General features: G+C 37.3%; 2 protein-coding genes across 8 annotated transcripts in view; one reads left to right on the top strand and one right to left on the bottom strand.

Moving 5' to 3' along the window:
- PPAT (phosphoribosyl pyrophosphate amidotransferase) overlaps nt 1-20,377 on the top strand; it is a 42,372-nt gene that overhangs the window by 3,070 nt on the left and 18,925 nt on the right. The window lies entirely within an intron of this gene.
- Nucleotides 1,523-11,201, bottom strand: LOC122157182. Of its 7 annotated transcripts, none has more exons than XM_042812652.1 (7): nt 11,116-11,201; nt 10,456-10,542; nt 8,424-8,495; nt 7,271-7,672; nt 5,836-5,901; nt 4,616-4,806; nt 1,523-2,016 (listed from the first exon to the last, which is right to left on the bottom strand). In XM_042812652.1, exons 4-7 carry the CDS (start codon nt 7,533-7,535, stop codon nt 1,927-1,929), a joined length of 612 nt encoding a protein of 203 aa, XP_042668586.1. In that variant the 5' UTR covers nt 7,536-7,672; nt 8,424-8,495; nt 10,456-10,542; nt 11,116-11,201; the 3' UTR covers nt 1,523-1,926. The 7 variants fall into 7 exon arrangements, with proteins under 7 accessions (XP_042668586.1, XP_042668588.1, XP_042668589.1 ...); XM_042812654.1 differs by lacking the exon at nt 11,116-11,201 and adding an exon at nt 10,917-11,083; XM_042812655.1 differs by lacking the exon at nt 11,116-11,201 and adding an exon at nt 10,733-10,837.

Genomic DNA, 20,377 nt, shown 5'->3' with positions numbered 1-20,377 from the left:
ATCTTTATGAAAAGTAAGCTAGAGAACAAAGTCACTGTAAAATCGACCGACAGCGTGCCAAAGTCAAGTTAAAGCGTATTGGTAAGGAGAAGATTTTCTTGGGGGCAGTGAGAGAGGGAGGAGGAGTACTTTGAGTTGCAAATCTATTAAACGTCATTGAAGTCCTTGACCAGGACAAATTTGCAACATTAATCTTGGAACAAGTGTGATTTCTGTTAACTTTTTGCAAAATTCTCTGGGAAATATTTTTGGCAGTAATGCCATACACCGAAACTGATTTTTTAACGAAGTCTTTGAAAGTCCTCTTCTGTGCAGGTGGAAGCCTGGTTAAATAAGGGAATCCTGCCTATCCCAGTTCAGCTGGGTCTGTGTATGGGATTTGTTAAGAGAATGAAAGTAAATGGAGAAGAAGCCATGCTTTTCTAATATCTTCCCTCTTACTGTCCACTATTAAAACTCACGCAGTATTGCCAAAACAATCACCATTTTATGTTTAGAATTTTTACTTCATTTTCTCTCCTGTGGAATTACTTGTTGCCTCCAATTAGCCACTCTTTCTAATATCTGTAATCAGTATAGCATATTAAATATCATTATCTACCTTTTCTATGCATCCTGTTCACTGCAAGATGGATTTTTAAAGGCTTTTTAGCAAGCTATTGGTATCCTATCTTACACTGTGAGTCTTACTGGAGCAAATTGGACTCAGCAGTATTTGAATGGGAATTTTCTGAGGAGCATGGATGTGTTACAGGTAGTGATCCTTATAATTTGCTATGTGGTATATTTAACCTTCAGTATATTTAACTTAAGCACATCCTCCATCCTAAGAGGTGAAAGTAGTATTGTTAATGTTTTAATTGTCTAAATGCCAGGTTTTTTTTATTTCTATATACATTACCTGTGGAATATGCTGGGAAAGATATTTGTCTAGTAATTATTTGACCCTTTGTGATATTTTACAGCAGATTTATGCTGCATGTGCTGGTTAAGCATTCCTGAGTACTTTCAGAGACACATACTGCATGTAGATGTACTAACACTTCATCTTCATTTAAGATTGGTGTAAGTTTATAGGCCATTCTGTGCTGCTAGATGTGGACAATTATATGTTCCAACCCTCACTACTGCAGGAAGAGGAGAATGGAGACCTTTGGGTGTGGTGAGCTGTTGCTCTGCTCTGCTTTTGTATAACTTCCTGCATGCTGATTTCCGGAAAGTGAAGGCAGGTTTATGTTGTAAGTTAAAATCACTGAAATCTAATGCTCATTTCACAAAATGCAGCTCAGCCTTAGGTCTTATTTCTGGATGTAGAGTAAGCAATTGGAATGAAATAACATAAGCAGTGGGAAAAACAGGAGGGAAGTGGTGTGAAATGTTTATTAAATGAAGATCTTTCAGAACAGCTGTTATGTTCATTGTGGCCAATGGAATTTAATTCCATCACGTTAACCTAGCCATGGAGTGAGAGTGAAACTGTTAATTTTTCTTCTCGTTGACTTTAGTTAAGTCATCCATGCAGGTGTGATACAGCTCTCCAGTTCTTTTCACAGGATTGCTCTTGGTTGGCTTGACTTGCCATACTTCACAATAGAGCCTGATGCATGGAGGGAGGCTTGTACATGACACAGGAGGTTTGGGTAAAACAGACTATCTTGGCTGCTCTTTCTGACATGTCTTGCATTCCTGTTCTTGATCTTAAGGGGAAAAAAAGCAGCAGCAACAACAACAAAACCAGCAACACAGAGTTGTTTGGAGGGGCTTTTTATCAGATTAGAACTTATGGTTGGACAACTCGCTTGAGCACGAGTGCTTGTACCAGCACAAAGATTACTTTGCTGCAGAAGAAAGGTGGGAGTCTGGAGGAGAGCGCCTTTTAAGCAACAATGGTGATTGTGGATCCACCCAGAAAGCAAGTACTTCTGCTCAGTGGAGCCCATTCTCCATGCATTTGTCCCAGATGTAGTTTGGTCTACCAGGAAATCTAAACGGGGCATTCCTTGCGGTGTAGTAGCCCTATCAAAGGCACATAAAGTGAGCCATTCATATCAGAATAAGTGTGTTTGAGAGGTGAACTGAACACTTAATATAGATCAGAGAGGTGATTGTGATGTTTATCTGCTATACCTCTAAAAAATCAATATCCTCATTTGAAGAAGGCAGTGGGGTGTCCTCACTGCAGCCTGAAGAGAGCCTACAAGCAGGAGGGGAATCAACTCCTTGAAAGGGTAGATAACAGCAGGACAAGGGGAAATGGTTTTAAGTTGAGGGAGGGAAGATTTAGGTTGGATGTCAGGGGGAAGTTCTTTACAGAGAGTGGTGAGAGTTTTTTACAGAGAGAGGTTGTGGATGTCCCATCCCTGGAGGTTGTCAAGGCCAGGTTGGATAGAGCCCTGGGCAGCCTGGTCTAGTATTAAGTGAGGAGGTTGGTGGCCCTGCATGTGGCAGGGGCGTTGGAAACTCATGATCCTTGAGGTCCATTCCAACCCTGGCCATTCTGTGATTCTGTGATTTGCAAACTGGGGAAGAAACGGAATTGTCCTTATGCTATTCTGGATGGTCCTCTGGCAAAAGCATGGATATTTGAGAAGGGAGAAGAGCAAAGATCTCTGTTTTTTTATAGGTTTGCTGTTACTCCCATCATTTCTTTGATGTTGGTTTTGATTTTTCAACTGGATCATTTCTATGAAGTAGTTTATATTAGATTATCAGAGCAGTTATATGTGAACAACTTGGTCTGGCCATGCTGCTGAACAGGAACCATACTGCGGTTCCTAAGAGTGTGATTCTAAGCAGTTGTACTTCCCAAGCCCTTTCAGTTTTCCTGCAGTGCTCTCACACCTAACATTTAGCATGTGTCAGTACCCCAGGTTCCATTCAACTTGTTTGTAAGTGTGCCTAGACTACATATTGTGTGACTATTATAAAGTTTAAAGCAGAGCAGAGCCACAGCACAAGCTCAAGTGGATGTAAAAATACTCTCAAAGGATGAGAATATTGGCCTAAGTAATTGCTAATTTCAAGGGACTTTTTTTGAGAAATCCTTCATTTTGGTGATACTTGATTTGGCCCATTGTCACTACCCTCGGTGATGCTGTCTAAAGGTGACAGACCATAGCTCTACACAACTGGAATTCTAAGTGGAACATTCATGTTATTTTGTCTCTAACCAAAAAATGATGTTGAATCATAACCACAGCTGCAATGAAGAAGGACTTTCCTTACACCACTTGGATTTATCTGTCTAATCTTCCTATATATTCAGGTTAATTGTAACAAGTAAGTGGGAGTAGCAAGAAAATATTAGATGATGCCAAATGGCCCTATACATTTGATCTCATGCCACTACTGACTGAGAATAAATGTGAATGGCAAAAAAGAATGATAAAGAATGTTAAAACGATTTTAGAAAATAAGCTATGTTTTGTAGTCACAAAGCAGAATACACAAAAGCAGATCCACCTTCTTTGCACATTTGTTTGTTAGGTAAATCCTGCTCTATGGCACGTGCAGACATGTTTTCTGAGGGGAAAAAAAACAACACCTTTTGGTTAGAAAGCCATGTGTTCTTTTTTTTTCTTTTTTTCCTGTCAGTTCTTGCTTTGTGCCTACCCTCTAGTGCTGATATGAAAATTTCCATATGTAGATTCCAAATGCATTCTCCAGTACCTGCTCTGAGCTGCTGAGAATTCGGACAGTCATTTGCCTCCGTGCTTTTGTGCAGTTCTTACCTGAACAGTACCATTTAAATACTTGTTTCTTGAAAGCAAATGAATAAAATAAATGTATTTTTTATTTTCTGGGAGAGGAAAAAAGGATTTAGGGTGCAGGCGGGGTTGTTGTACTGAATGATAGCAAAGCTCTGGAAGGATTGCAATCCTCAGAGTGCATTACTCAGAATTTTAAGTGAAGTTTGTCTTCTTTGTCATACAGCCTTCCTAGCGTCACCCTTCTGTGAGGACAGACACAGTATGACAAATCTAACATTTGAGCTGCTCCAAGTTAGGGCTAGCACTGTTGAGAACTTGCTGGGCTGCTTCTGTTCACTACCTACACAGAATATAGTTTGCTTTTTCTTTTTTTCCTTTTTCTTTTTTTTTCATCTGGGCTGTATTAGCAAACTGAACTGATTTATACGGGATCCAGAAAGAATAAAGAGTGAATCTTGTTGCAGTGAGTTATCAAATCAGCTTCAGTTTGTTTATGCAGCATTAGCCTTGCACTCATGGAATGGTATAATTATCATAAAAATTTCTGACTTGCTAACATGGTCATATTTGATGGGTTGAAATGTTAAGTGTAGATGTTTTATTTGATCAGAGTGGTATTTGCTTTCAGTTAAGCCTGTTATTTGTGTCATGTAGGTGAGCTAAGGCATTCAGGGAGAGTTTATATCTTTTATTAGACTGATGCTACTTCTAAAATCTCATTGTTAAGGATTGTAATTGAAAGTCATACCTTTTTCAATTTAAATAACTGAAGGTGAAAAAAATCAAAAGGGAGCAACCATGTACTCATGTGGGTGACCTTCTCTCACAAAAAAAGTCTGTTTAACTTCTTACCATCCGAGAGAATTTTTTGCATGCTAATTTGGTAGAAAGTTCATTAAACCAACCTGTTGCATGGCTGAAGGATGTGCATACAGCTGTGTTCTGTTGAGGTCTTGCATTTCTTCCTGCTTACAAAGCCTTTCTAATAGTAACTTTTTGCCTTCTGCTACTGTGTTCACTCTCTCTGTAAATAGTTTTTGAAACTGGAATATGGTGTTTTCAGAAGCACTTTTCTTAAGTGGAATGGGTGACATCTCTGTGGACAAAAGCAAAGTATTTAGTTAGAGTGCACAAGTCAATGAAATGCTGACTGAAGTTTAGCACATGTTAGGTTTTCCTAATACTGGCCTTGGAGTACCCTCTTTTGGCAAGCATTACTCAGTGTTGTGTAAGGGGACACTGTATAATGACTGGTAGGAAAGAAGTAGACCTTGTGAAAATTACTGTGTTGCTCACATGTATTTGAAAATTTTAGTTTTACCTATTGCCTTCTACAAGACATAGTTATCTAGGTGACAATAAATGAAAGTGTATTTAATCACATAAAATTAGTCTTTTTGGGGTAGTTTGTAACAGTGCACTGAGCAGCTTGAATTCAAAAATTTTGTAGTGTTTGGACCTGTTTGTGTTCATTTGCCTGCAGACAGACATTAAGGGGGAACCTCCCAAAAACTAGCTTTCTTATTCCTCATTGTTGGAGTTTTTGATCATTTAGGGCTTGCCAATTTCGGCAGGAATGAAAATAGCTCCTCTACTTTCCTATATCAAATTGCATATCATATATTTTTGTCCATCCCTTCATTTTTCTCTCACAGTAATTCTATAACATATTTCTTTGAGAATAGGTGTCTTAAATCGTTTTTTTCTTGTGCAGTTTTAGGCACAAAATTTTTCATTTACTCACTACACAGTATAATATAAAGAAACCACAACCATGACTGTGATATCATCATTATTTTCCTCTGAGCAGCACAGGTTATTAAAACAGCTTCCTCTTTTTAATTCTTTTTTTCCTTACATTTTATTTTTTTAAATCAAAGAATTACTTCCTGATGTTTTCCTCATTTTTATCACAGATGAGGTCTCAAAGGAATTGCACTTTTTCCCTCTGGTTCACATTTTAATCTGAAGTTTTCTTTTTACAGATTGTTGATGGTACAAGAAGAATGTTAGTTTGGGGGTTGGTATTAAGTTCTAGGAGTGTTTTTTTTCTTAAGTGTAAACTAGTATATGGCTTACAATTAACAGTAATGTATAGGTGCTTTAAAAAGTCAGAGGCTCTTACCATCATTCCATGTTTTTCTCTTGATACCCAAGGATCCTGCATTTGCTGTAACATCTCCCACTGAAACTTAAGAGAGAAGCAAGTTAACTTAAGTATTTTGTGGAGATTCTAAAAACATAGTCACAAACCAAAATGCCTTAATACTGTAAAAGCAAATGCACTGCGATGAGTGACTTGGAGCAATAGGAGTCTCCTAGAAAAGTCAGGCACTGGACTGGCAAACAAAATGAAGGTAGAGACGTGTTTGCTTGGCAGATACCTTAGCAAAGCTAATAATTAAAGCATCTTTTATGAATGGCTGTTGTTTTCCTTTATTCAGCAGCAGTATTCACAGCACAGGTTACACAACCCTTTTCTAGCATAATAAAATATAAAGCAACCAGTTTGGCTCAAATATTTTTGGTGCTGAAAAATTCTATTTAAAAAGACTAGAAATGAGTGATACTATCTGCATTTTCTAGATTTGGAAGAAAATGAAAGCTTTAAGAATATCATTTAGGGTAAGAACAAGGGAGCTGGGAAAGTGTCATCTCATAACTGTGTGGACTTAATTCTAGCTACAACTGATGGCACTACAAGATGGTGCCACTGGACACCTCACTAGGGCTCGGATTCATGAGTGAGCACAGTTTACTTAAGGATGTAAGTAAGGGTGGCTTCAGCCATTTCTACTCAAGCTGTCCTTGTGACCTCTGCTACCAAACTGGTTCAAGTCCTCAAATAATATTTGCAACATTGCAAATTATTGCCTAATACGTTGACAAAAATCATAGTTTACCATAATTCATTGAGCTCTAAGATGCTTTGCAAAGTTGCTTCTATATGATCTGATCTACCTGACTGCTTTGACTCTCAGGGGCACCTGCCTCTGCTCCAGGCAGGTAATAATTACAAGTGCTGAAATATGTATCAAAATATGTATCACAGCCCTGGATTTTTTTCTCTCCTGGCTGTGAATTGAATTAATGAAGTTTGTATGTTTGGAGCCCTTGCACTTGGTATCAGCTTGCAGCTCTCTATCCGTAAGTGCTTTACATGCCTCTTGGATCACCTCTGAAATCTGCCATATTTTTCTAGCACCATTTCACTGTACGTCATTTAAGATTCCCTAAGCACAAAGACTCTCCAGTAACATTGAATACTTCATGTGTTTGTACATTTTTGGTAATTTTCTTAATTCTAAACTCCTCCAGAGAACCACCGCTATTCTTTGAGTATTGCCTATTTGACTGTGCACAGAATCAAATAATCACAGTATCATAGAATATCCTGAGCTGGAGAACACCCACAAAGATCATCAAGTCCAGATACATGCTCTTTAGTTCTTTTCCCTCCTCATTATGACCATGTACCTCACCCCAAGAACAGCGTGTCAAACAAGCAACTTTTAACATTGTGTGTAATTGCTTTATCTCATTATGGAAGTTTTTAGTACCTGACAGGAGGCTTGAACTTTCGCATCCCCAGCCTGATGGACCTAGAGGCTGTCTTCTTAAGATACAGTCAACTTCATCGTAAAATCTCATTTTCCTCCTGGGATTACCAAGATGTTCATTTTCTTTCTGCAGTGCACGATATTCATATTTTAGGTTCTTGTACTTGGTGCGACATTGTTTCCAGTCTCTGTCTATTCCACATTTCATTAACCTTCTGGCAATTTCCTCAAATATTTCTTTATTTCTTGTTGCCCCTTCAAGCATTTGCTGTATCTTTTCATCTGACCATATATTTATCAGAGCTCTGACTTCATTGTCACTCCAGTGCTTTCCTGCTCCAGTATCATTAACTGTGATAACTTTAAAGTGATTTTGTGCTTCTTCCAAGGGGATATGATTATCTGAAAATATAATGAAGCAACCGGATACTGCTGAGTTATACACACATTGAAGTGTAATTGTAGTTAATGGTTAAGTGACAGCTGAAGGATTAATTAACATTTATAATAATTGCCTGGTTGCAAAAATCTTTTAGTTTTGCAATATTAATATCCAGATGCGATTACATTTCTTTCTAGATTTCAGTGCAAGATATATATATATAATCTATATATATATAGATCTAGTGCAAGATATATATATAATCTCCTGTCCTTGGTAATCGTAAAAAATTCAACATTTTTTCTCTTTCGATTTTGTTGCTGTTGTCAAACTAAAGACAGATGTATCTGAGTGCTGTGTGCAGGACTGCAATAGGTTTAAAGCTTTAAAAGCAACAATTTATCAGCAGTTGTAGGAAATTGGCTTTCCAGTGTTTTGTCAAATTAGAGTGGCAAGAAGAAGTATTATTCAAATGACAGTGCTTCTAGGGATTGAATACAAGAAAAAAACATCTATATGGATATTTAGAAGAAAGCAGATGGTGTTTATACAATAAATACAAAGCGTCACTAAAATATTAATTCAAGTTTTACTAATGACAGAGAATAATGATAAGAAACTAAACTTTGGGTGTAGTGCAAAGACTAGACAACAGACAAAAGCAAATAAAGTAAAGTAGCGTTTATGGTAGAGATTTGACTGATCCAGCTTTGGTCCTGAAATTACAATGCGACTCTGTTTCAGAGTAAATGCATGGAAATCAATACTCACCTGTCCCAACTATCTGTTTTGCTAGCGGCGTACATGATCTGTCTTCTGAGGTAGAGCTTATAGAATCATCATCTATAGAAACACACGGGTTTAAAGAAAGTGGACATAGGCAAATTAATCACAGGGATTATTGTCATTTTCTGCAGGTAACACCTGTCTTAATTAAAAATGTCATAACCCATTAGTCTTAGAGGGCTTTAATAAGTCTTTCGCTACATGCCTCCCTAAATCAAATTATCTGTTAGCATATCTCATAAGCCTTATCTTTGTTTCTGCTGCTGTGTTCCCCAAAAGGTAGCTGTGGATGCTGCACACAAGTTTAAAAACTTAATTAAATGTGTAGGCGTACATCAATGGTTTGTATCTCTCATATAGGTCGATTTGCATAACATGTTTCTGCACATTCACTGGCACAGGCATGCCACCCATTTTTGGGTGCCATTTGTACAGTTGTGCTCTTGCAGATTCACTCATACTAGTAGGGATCGAACTTCTTGAAAATTATAATCAGAAATTACATTCCTTTTTAAAAAAAAAAAGTGTGTGTGGTTAACTTGGGATGACAACAAGAAAAATTGTTTCATAAACATCTATTTCATGACTAGGCACCCCATAATTCTTCAGAAAATTCTTGCATTTTCAGCTGTTGGAAATACAGCCTTGAACCGAAAGGCAGCTCTAGCGCACCTGGTCTAGAGGTACATATCCCTGCCTGTAGCAGGGGAATGGGAATTAGATGATTTTAAATGTCCCTTCCAACCCAAAACATTCTATGATTTTATTCCTGGGCTCTTGAGTGATTATTATTATTTTCTTTTTTAAACTGTGACCCAGGAAAGATGGCTTTGCTTTCGTGTTCTCTCAACCGTGCACTCTAATCTCATTGTGCATTTGTGTACTTCTGACCTAAGTGATTGCTATCTTCAATGGATATTATGCGACAAGAAAAGGGAATTGGTGCAACTAAAGCAATCATTTGTATTCTGTTTCACTGTGCATGAACTCTTCTCTTTGCATTCGGGTGGCCTTGCTATGCCCCTGAACTTTCAGGGACACGGTCTTACTTTATCCTTAATGTAATTTGCGTTTTCAGTGTCATTGCTGTGATGGCATTGCTCTGGTGTTGTCCTCAGTGTCATATTCCTTACAGTTATGTAAACAGCTGTAAAAGCTGTGCTGAACAGGAGGTCTGAACAACCAATTTCAGATAACATAATTGCCAAGGACAGCTCCTTGCCTGGATTGCAGAAATACTGATGCATACAATGGAAATATTCTTTCAGTCTAAGAGGGCAAAGAATTTTCATTCCAAAAATCACTGCATTGAGTTTTTTTACTCATTCATTTAAATTCTGGGTATAAACAGTAATACTGTAAAAGTAGGATTTGATTCAGGATGTCAGGATAGTAGATTTCAATGTCATTGCTATTTTTCTCTAATGCCTTTCTTCCGTGACCATCCATAGCTTCTATGTTCAGTTATTCCAGAAGGTTAATATCCCACGTGTACTCTGATGTCAATTTTAAGTAGTTTAAATATATTTCCCAAATACGTGTTGTTGAATGTATTCAACTCTGATTTCAGTTTTAGAGGTAAGATAACACAGAATATTTATGCAAACTGTTGGATAGTGAACAGTCTCAAATTTAATGGACTGTCTTGAAATAGTTGGAAAAGACAGACAAGGCATAAAATGTTTAGTGTTTATGGGATAGCTATTTAGTCGTCCAGGTCACCCTCTAGTAGCTGTGAAGAAAAAAAAAACAAACCTGTATTTGTGTCACAAACAAGCACATATTTATCACATGTAGCATGAGAAGTATGTTGTCAGGTGAAATACAATCTTTTTTTAATGGATGAAAGGAGAGGTAACTGTTAATGCATTTTTTTCACTAGGAAATAAAACAAGAACAGGTTTTATCATAACCTAGAAGTAGAATGAGTATAAGTAGGAGTAACATGAATCTTAGGGATCTACAGCTCCCATTAAAGTAGAACTGTTATAAATATCAGGACACGGTCTTCACTTACCTATATCAATTGTCTCCTTCTTTATTTGTGTAGCTTCCAGAGCTGCCAGGGTGGAATTGCTGAAGTCCTCCTCATCTTCAAGGATTTCTGCAACAGAGATTTAGAGTTCTTATTAACTAAACAATCCTTAAGATATGGCTCTAGGACCACCAACTTGACAGTGTCTGTAATGATTACTATTGCTAGAGATTTCATCTCTTAATTTAAGACTGTCACTTCTTGACAATGCTGGGCTTAAAAGCCTAGTGTAAGCAATTATAAAATAACTCCAGAATACCACGTGACAACTTGTCAGGTAAGTTTATGGATGAAATGTGCAAACTCTTAAGTTAGTAAAAGCTGGATCAGAATGTTTAGAATTGTTCTCTGATCATGGTTGTAAATAACATAGTAACTGATAAACCTGCATGCAGCAGAACAGGCAAGACAGTGACTTTTGTAGGGGGTGTTTCAGTACCCACTGAAATTTGAAAGACTCCCAGCTGAGTGATGCCAAGAGTCACTGAATTAGCCTCAGCTGGAGCAAGAGTCCTTTCATTGACATAAGTGTGCTCTGCCTGGATAATTGATCTGCAGGACTGATTGCTTGCTTGATAGAGACAAGGTATTACATTCCTGTCCTCAGAGCATCCCCCCTGCTGCAATTGTGGCAGCGCTTACCTCACACTATTGGGGCCCAGGCTCTGGGCACACTGACAGTGGGTCCATGGGCTCTCCTCCACGGGGAGGAGAGCTCTGCACCTCTGTCATTGGTTCTCCCTTGTTTAATGGGGAACTCCACCCCTGTGCCCTCAGACAAATTGGCAGATGATGCAAGTGGTCTCTCCAATCATCATTTCTAGGTGAGGAAACTGGTATACAAAGATTACATGCTGAAGGCCACACTGCAGATCAATGACAGCAGCTGCTGACTCCCAGCCTCGGTCCATTCAAGAATATTGCCCACAAACATTGAGCAATAGCACACGATCTATAGTCATTTTATTAAAAATTACCCCCTGAATCAATACAGGCTTGTTTGCATCAGACATTCTTTATGATGTGACCAGCATCATGTGCTTTTCTTTCTTTCTTTTTTCTTTTGAGCCAAGAATGTGTGGGTAGATAGCCTGCCTTTTTTTTCTGAACCATTTGCCTGAGTTTTTGGGGGAGGGCATGAGGAGAGCATGGCTGAGCCAAACAGAGCAAACCATCATTGGTTTCTGACATTTATAAAAGATACTGGCTCCATCCATGTTGTTTTGTCAAGCTATAAATGACTGCCAGCAAACTTGCTTAATCTCTACTTTGTATTTGGAGCACTGCTCACAAAGCCACCTGAGCAGTACTGTAGCAGTCTTCTCCCATTTACTTCTTCAGACTGATAACAAGCTATGTTCTCTTTCAGTACTGTGCTCACTATTGCTATTTATCCTGTGTTCTGGCTCACTAAGCAAGATTAGTAATGCGTCTTAGTCCTTACCCTCATCTGTGTCATTTATGATACAAAAGTGCACCTACTTCACACCAGCCTAAGACATATGCATTAAAACATTCTCTTTTGACTAAACATTTAAAAATTCTACTCACAGGCAATATTCAAGAGAAGCCAACATAAATGCCTTGAGTATGTTCTGACTTAAGACCTTAGCTTTAAACAACCATTTCAAATAATTTTCTTAACAATGTACCATGGCAGTGTCACAACTTATCACAAATTTGTCCTTAGAGAGACATATAGTAACATAAGCAGCACAAAGAAAAACAAAAATAATGACAAGAGAAGTAATTTGTTGGAAACAAAACGCATAGATGTTTTTGCATCAGTCTGCTGGCATTCCTTAGAGTCTTGTCTTTATTTTCACTGTTGTTTCCTGTGTTACTTTAGATTTAATCAAATACCTGTACGCAGTCTGTGGTCACGCTGCAAGTAACATGTTTGGAATGTGTGCTTACGCATGCAGACTTCGAATTGGCTGTTCTAAATAGATTTCTGGAATTAGCTGCCCTTAAAAGCAATCTCATGTTTTATGAAACAGAAATAAAAGTGACTACATTGGTTTTATTTCCAGATTGACTTAATATGGATAACTGTTATCAGGATAGGAAGAAGTTTACAGTGACCCTGGGTTTTCTTTGCCTGTTTTTGACTGGAGAATGGTTCTGTGATTGATACAAGGCTCTGGTGCACTCTGCTGGCCAGTCACCTCAAGCACAGTTGCAGTCTGTCAAAGAATGTATAAGGATTTATTTACCTCTATCTATTCCTTCCCAAGTGGACATTTGCTACTCTTTAAGTGGCAAATACATTTGTGCAGTGATGAAAAAATAATGAAACATCAAATAACTGAGCACTTGCCTCAGACTGGTGGGTTTGTCTTTTGACTAACACTGTCTCAATCTTTTTCCTTGCTGGAACCTGGCATACCTGACTGGACTGTTCATAATGATTGGCAGTGGGTGATAATGTCACTGTAGTTTTTAACTCACATGCACACATAAGATCATGAGAAGTACATGCACTGCAGAGGAATCTTATACACCTCTGCACTTTTATGCTACTGCAGTTTCCAGAAAGCAGAAGTCTCTAGTTCATAGAAACAAACATGCACTTAATTCCACTTGCTGTTTCTATGTACAAATTTGGAAGATGCCCCAGCATGAAAATGCAGAGCAAGGTTAATTGAATTTCTAAATTCATATTTATGTCCATTTATTTATTTATTTTACAAGTATTTAAAAGAAAAATAAATACATGTATATATATAGATTAGAATCATAAACTTGTTGAGGTTTTCTGTGGAAGTTCTGCTGTAATAGGTAACAGAGGTCACATCCTAAAAGCTATGGATTGCCAGAATTCTGTTGATACTGAAGAACCCTTGTAACATGGTATCCCTGCTGCTGCTTGCCTTTTTGTGAATGCAAAGCTACATACTCTTTATTTAAGTTTCTCACTCTAAATTCACTTGAATTATCAAGGAAAGGCTAGTATCAAAACTAGAAAATAGAGTGCCCACGGTATTGAAGTAAGAAGCAAATTTCTGTTCTCTGCTTTATATAGTGCCTAATGGTTGTACCATAAATAACATTAAAGATGAAGTAGTTTTTACCATCTGTGATAAAATAATTGGATCCTGTATTGTTCATTTGGGAATGGAGAAAAGGATTTTGGAAACTAAACGGCATCTTATCAGGAGTGGGTCCTGTTTTTTGCCTGTTTTTCCCCACAGAAGTTGGAACAATAGTCTTCAGAGTGAATAGGCTAATCTAGAGAAACATGTGATATACTTGCAATTTTATTTTTTGCCTACAAAATGAGATTTTACAAATCGCAATTGCAATTACCCAGAAACAAAGAAAAAATGCCATTAAAGTACATATATTTGAAAAGGGAAATGGTAACTATGGTAAGCTGTAGCTGCCAAACTACTACACGTATCCTAATGGAATGTTAAAAAGTTAAAAATGAGTGCTCAGAACTGTCCTGGAAATATACAGTTAACTTTCCCTTAACTGGTTCAGAAGCTTGCAATCCAAGAAGGTTACAATATTAACACAGCAAGCATTTGAAAAAAAAACTAAGCCTTAGGACAGTTTAGTAGCACTGCTGAGTCTGCGTATTGTTACAATGTGGTGATTTTACCTGTTCACGGGGGAAAATGGAGTTTGGTGCATTTTACAAGTTGTCTTGAGTAGATCTCACTGAATAGCGGTTATGATTTCTTATATCTTTTGTCTCTTTAGAAAATGTACTTTCTGTGACAACCTATTTTTTCCCTAATGAATGCCTGAGGTGTCTGTGGTAATCCGGTAAAAGGCTAGTTGCATATTTCTTTGTGAGTAAACTTAAATTAATAAATCTAATTACATTTGAGCAGTGAAGCAAGAATGCTAATGCCCAGAATACTTCAAATTACATTTAATCATCAACTATCTCTTTACTTGTCATAGCTGTTTCTTTCCTTATATGAAAAGCTGCCAGATTCTCTGGAGAAGTATTTACAGTAACATCATCTGACAGAAGATTTTTAATTTGACATTAAAACCTTTCAAGTTCACTTTAGACCATTTTAAATTGTATTAGAGTACTCCTTAACACCTTATTTATGTGCACATTCTACCTTGTGCTACTGAAGGAGACCATTAGGTCCTCTCTGCCAAGGAAAGACCCACCCTTCAGCCTTCCAGACTTTCATACATGCCTTTAGCTCAGTGCTGAACTCCCACTTCCCCCAGAAGTTATGCTTTCAGAAGTAAGCTGTAATGTTTCTTTGTAAAGAGCGTATGGCTTTCGTTTTCAGTGGCCACCACAAGCTAGAAAGTGATATCTGAAAATGAAATTCTCACCGCTGGCATGGGTGTTGACAGAATTCTGTTAAATACTGACCAAATCATGTTGTGAAATTGAGAACACTGTATTAGACTATGCACAGGAGATGGATAATTATGTGCCTTGAGTATATACTGCTTAAACAAATGCAGTAATATTATACTCAACTTCCTTAAATCTATAGCTTCTTCTTTATTTTGTGGTCCCTAAATCTTCAAAAGGGTTATTTAATAGATTGGTTTTGTCAAATTCAGCATAGCACTGTAAATGTGTACGTGTGCCTGTAATTATTAGAAGTATGGTTATTATTGTGATATCTTTTGCTTTGAAGACCTCTACATTTTCTGACTGTTGTTGCAGTGCACGCTTCTTTTAGAAATCCAGCCAAGGTTACTAAATGTAAGAATTTATATTAAAAAAAAAAGCAGACTTTTCAGTTTACCTGAATCAGAAATTTTCTTTACATCTGCAACCTGTAGGTCTTCAGACAAATTACTAACAGAGTCCTCTTCACCTGTGTCTCCAGGTATTTCTGTGTAAGTAATGCAGTGTTAATTAGGGCATTGCATTTGTGTTCCACAGAAGAACAGCTGTGCTGTGTCAAGTCAAATGAGCCATCCGACCTATTGATTCCCTTTGTGCCAGCAGTCATTAGTAGATACATAAACAAAGAATTTAGAAGCTGCAACTGAAGAGTGAAACTTCTCCCAAAATGTTCTTATAGTTTTTATCAGACTATCCACTCATCTTTGCATTAAGTTTTTCTACATTGACTTCTTCCATTAAGCTAGACTTATATTTTTGGCCATAAAGTCGTCCACCATGTAGGATTATTACTGTGTAATAAATTACTTTAATTTTAATTTTGTTTTTAAACAACATGCCTCTACGTGGATGTATACACATAAGAAAAATAATTTAACTCTCATGCACTGTAGGTTCATTGGTCTTTTCTATTTCTGCGTTAGTCCATTCAGTATGAAGTTATCCATCAATAAGCACACAAAAACAAGTAACTGCCAGGATTCTTTACACCAGTCATTCTGCTATTTTTACAATAGTTGTCTCACTAGTTGGGGAACCTAGCTCAAAAGGCCAGTAAAACTGAATTTATTGGACAACATAAGAAAAATAAATTAAACATTTTTTAACTACTGCCTACAACTGTAGATTTCTTTGTCCAGTAGCAGTCTGATCCTTTCTTATCTAAGCTGCAAACAGTCTATTCAGACTTGATTTTGATTACAATTGTCTCTTTCTTTTCATCTTGTTTTCTTCTTTTTGTTTCCTAATTCTATAGAAAATGCTTGGAGGAAATCACTGAATAATATTAAGTGAACTACTGGACAAAACACTTTCTACTCTGCGTTCCTCCACCACCCCACCCAGCAAATTGATTCACCTACCTGCTTGTTTTTTTGTGATTCATTTTTAAGATTGCTATTGCAAAAAAATTTAAAACTAAAAATCTTAAATGATATGTGGGAAGCTGGAGTACTTACCTATGGAGTCCTTTCCTGATTTTGCTTCTGTCCACTCCGGAGGCCTCTCACTTTCCTCATTATCTGATTTACTTGCTCCTTCCATGGTACCATGCCCCAGAATAGCATCCAGTTCATTAAAAAATTTCATGCTTCTACTTGTACTCCCTGAGTCTTGGCCATTTTTTATGCTCTTGTATTCATGTTTCAGATTTTTATATTTTGTCCTGCACTGCTTCCAGTCCCTGTCAATTCCAAACTTTTGAAGTCTAGCAGCAACCTGTTCAAATATTCTTTTATTTCTCACTGTCCCCTCCAGTTGTTGCTGGATATTTTTGTCTGACCATATGTGTATCAGAGCTCTGACTTCATTAACAGTCCAGTGTTTTCCTCCTTCATTTGCTACTGTTGGAATGAAAGCCGGTGTTTTGGAAGCCTCTACTGCTGGTGGTGGATTACCTGCATCGTGTGGGGTAGGGGAGAGACACAGACACAGGTTACCTGCATTAGATAGGCGGGGTAGGGAAAGGACAGAGAGAATGAGGATGAAGTATGCTAGTTCCTAATGATTTTTGTAACGTAAAGACTTAACTTCCTGCATTCATCTCATGCTTCTGGTTTTACATACATGCAGAACTCAAATTGCACAAGGATCTGAAGAATCCAATTCTTAACTCCAAACAAAGCACCCCTTTGGAGGGAAGTGGACAAGTGGAGAATTTTGCCATTTTGTGATCTGCTGGTACAAAACTGCTCCCTTTCTCAATGTAGTTCAGCATAAATATCAAGATTTCGATGATCAAAAAAATACATATTTTTAAATGAAAAATGACAATTTCAGCGACTTATTTTGTAGAACTGTATTAGTATTATATATTATGACTCTCTCCAGTCTCCAGCTTTTTTTTTAGCGTTAGGAAATAAAGGAGATACACACAATCACTGTAAACACTGAAATATGATCTCTTGCATTGAACAAGAAATACTTATTTGTAATTATGAATTTGCTTAAAGACGTCATTTTGATTGGTTATTGAATTAGTTTGGGAAGTTTTATCTCATGCATTTTACAAATCTTTTCAAAAAATAACTTAAAAAATAATAATAAAAAAAACTTTTATCAAAGAGAGCAAAACTGAAAGTCCACAACAGTAACTGATTTTTTTTATTTTTTTTTTTTTTTCAGTCATACTGAAGTCATAAATGCTTTTGCAAGTGGCTTATTCTAGCAGGGCAAGCCAGAATGCAGGTGTTGGATATGGTATAATCAGTGGGCTTTGTGTGATGGCAAAAATATCTGACCTTTGCTTGCACAGACAGCAGAAGTGGAACATAGTTGAGTATAATAACCTGTCTGGGGACAAGCTTGTCCTAGATACAGGCATTATTTGCTCTGTAATTCATTCCATTTGTGAGAAAGCTGTACTAATACCAATATTTTTCCTGTTAGCCCTGTGATAACTGGAACTCTGCAGCAGCCAACTGACTGATGTTTTATTAGGAAGTGTAATTTTCAGATAAGATATGCCTTCTTCATTTCTTCCTGAGGGAAAATGCTAGCTTACATTGAATGCAACCATAGGAATTGCCATGGTTGTCAACTGTCAGCATCAGATAAGCTTGATGTGGTCTCTGCTTAGTATTACTGGGAGTATTTCACCTATCTGTGTTTCCAAAGTAGCTCATTCTTCGCTGTCAGAGAGCACTGTGAACACCAGAGGAAAAAGCCCCGGGGAAGAACAGCCCTCTATTGGCTCTGTATTTGTCAATCAAACCCATACAGTATATGGTAGTTTGAGAGGGAAAAGGTTCCTTTAGTTCTTGTATAGTCCAGTATTTCTCATTATGAAGTTCATTTGCAACTGAGCTCACTTTCAGTTATAAACATTAGTTTGAATGAGTTCTAGTGACTCAGTGGATTGCTCATCTGTTCTACTATATGCAGAGCAAGTAGAGCAGAATAGAAAATTGCTTGTTTGGTTCCCCATTACCTTTAAAAAAAAAAAAAATCAAAATATTTTACCCTTAATCAGACAAAGCGGTTATAGTCTCTATTTTTTCCTTAACGTCTTAACTTCATTTCAGCTCAAATTTGTTTTAAAATGATTTTGAAATTATTAACATAGGATATCCAAATGTTTTTTAATCAGAAAGGTGTATGTGCCGTATTTGGTATTTTTCTCAGCTTCTTCAACATGAAAAAAGTGAGCAATCTGCTGAAATGAAACCAAAATATTAAGTAACATGGGTATGAAGAGCTCAATATTTTTTTTCAGTGGTGTCTGAACCACTGTCTGAAATCTGAAGATCAACTGGGGCATTAGAGAAGACATTTTAGTATCAGTACATACCTGAGAGCCTATGCAATTTAAGTTATTGAGCTGTCTTCATAGAAAGCATTTTTTCCAGAACTTCAGTTATTTAGCAGGTGTACAATTAACAAATGTACAGTTAGAAGAGTAGCGTAGTTAGGATAGTATTTTACAGGTTTGTAGTTAGAAAGATTATCGTGGTGGAAAGAGACAATCAAAAATGAAATGCTCACCTGTGTCTTAGGCTCACAGCAGAAAACTCCAAAAGGAGGAGTATGCTGCAAGAGCACTAATGAATAGCACAGACCTATTCCTGTAAACTTTGTTTCAGATATGGCAATAAAAGTTTTGGTTTTATGTGAATGTGTGTATACAGTTACTGCATGTGGTATTCTTGTCTCATCCTTGATTTCTTGTTATGCCAGGCAGAAGGAGTGTAGTGTAGCTATTAAAAGCCATAGGTTTAGCTGGGGCCCTGTTTTCTCTCAGAATATTGCACCTTGGAGATTATGTAATGAAAGTTGAGAATGGACTGGGATGTACCCTAGGGCAAAAAGGACTTGACAGAAGTGAAAAGAGCACTTGGGAAGATTCAGGACAGTGCTGCTGTTCATCCAGGGAAGGAATGAGCTCATCAGTTCTCTCTGATTCTCCCCAAAATGTGTTCAGATCTCTCTGTTGTCTTCAGCAGCCCATTGAAGGGGTTCACATCTAGGATATTCACCTTCCTTAAAGCTTGCCAGATTTGTACTTTTGCTGTGTAATAACTTGCCTTAGCAAAACTCTTACAGGAGTCCTACTGGCCAGTTTCAAGTTGTATTGTTAGCCTAAAACATTGTTCACCACCCTTTGCTTGAAGAGAAGACACAGTTGCTGTGAAGACTATTGTGAACCTGGATTACTTAGTAGGAGAGGTCAGACTTCTGCACTGCTGTCCTGGCTCAGGCCATTCACTAATACTACTTCAAGCAGAAGTTACACGAGTTGGAGAAAATCCACAAGTTGACATGTGGATCACACACTACCATTTATCATGCTTTCCACTAGCATTTAACAAAACTAATATGGTTGACATGGTTAAACTACAACATGGAATGTCTTTTGAGTGGGAGTGGTGGTCAAGCAGGAGGCATGTCACATGCAGTGAAAAGTATTTAGTGATGCTTGAGACTGCTAAGTACTAAGACTAGGAAGGAGAAGGTGGAATAGTGTGATTATTTTAAAGCTTTGTTGGTCAGACAATGATGGCATATTCAAGCTATTGAAAATGCTCTCAAAGCTCAGAAAGCTATGCATTTAATTTTGGGTCACTGCTCCATCATACTATACCTAGTTGAACTGGTCTGACATGTGACATAAAAAGTAGTGGATCTCCTGGTGCATCCTCATCGTCTTCTAAAGAAACTGATAATTCACCTGGGGAGGAGAGAGTTTTCAGATGAAAAACAGGTATGGACAAAATTAGAAATTAGTTTAAGTGAAAATGTCCATACAAAATGAAATCAGTAACGTTGTAATCTCCACGCTTGATTTGTATTTAAATTAAACTTAAACTCATTTGGCCTGTCCCCATAAAAGGATGGGAGTTACAGGCGTTAAATTAGATTATTTTACATCTACATACAATTTCTGTTAGAAATATATTTTATTCTAAAATTCTTAATTCTTAGAAACTGACCAGATTCTAGTGACCCATATGCTTTTCTGATTCTAGGTATTTGAGGTTGCACGTTAAAACTGTAGTTTGAAAACAGAGAATGTAGAGATGTACAAAAAAGTAGACTTTGCACATGGATTCAGATAAACATGAATTCATT

This window comes from Centrocercus urophasianus, unplaced genomic scaffold, assembly GCF_019232065.1.
Source record: "Centrocercus urophasianus isolate 14NV4802_14NV808 unplaced genomic scaffold, USGS_Curo_1.0 seq_13, whole genome shotgun sequence".
In the NCBI taxonomy this organism is placed as follows: Eukaryota; Metazoa; Chordata; class Aves; order Galliformes; family Phasianidae; genus Centrocercus; species Centrocercus urophasianus.
Note: the sequence above shows the minus strand (reverse complement) of the source record. Positions and strands in the feature narration are given on the sequence as shown.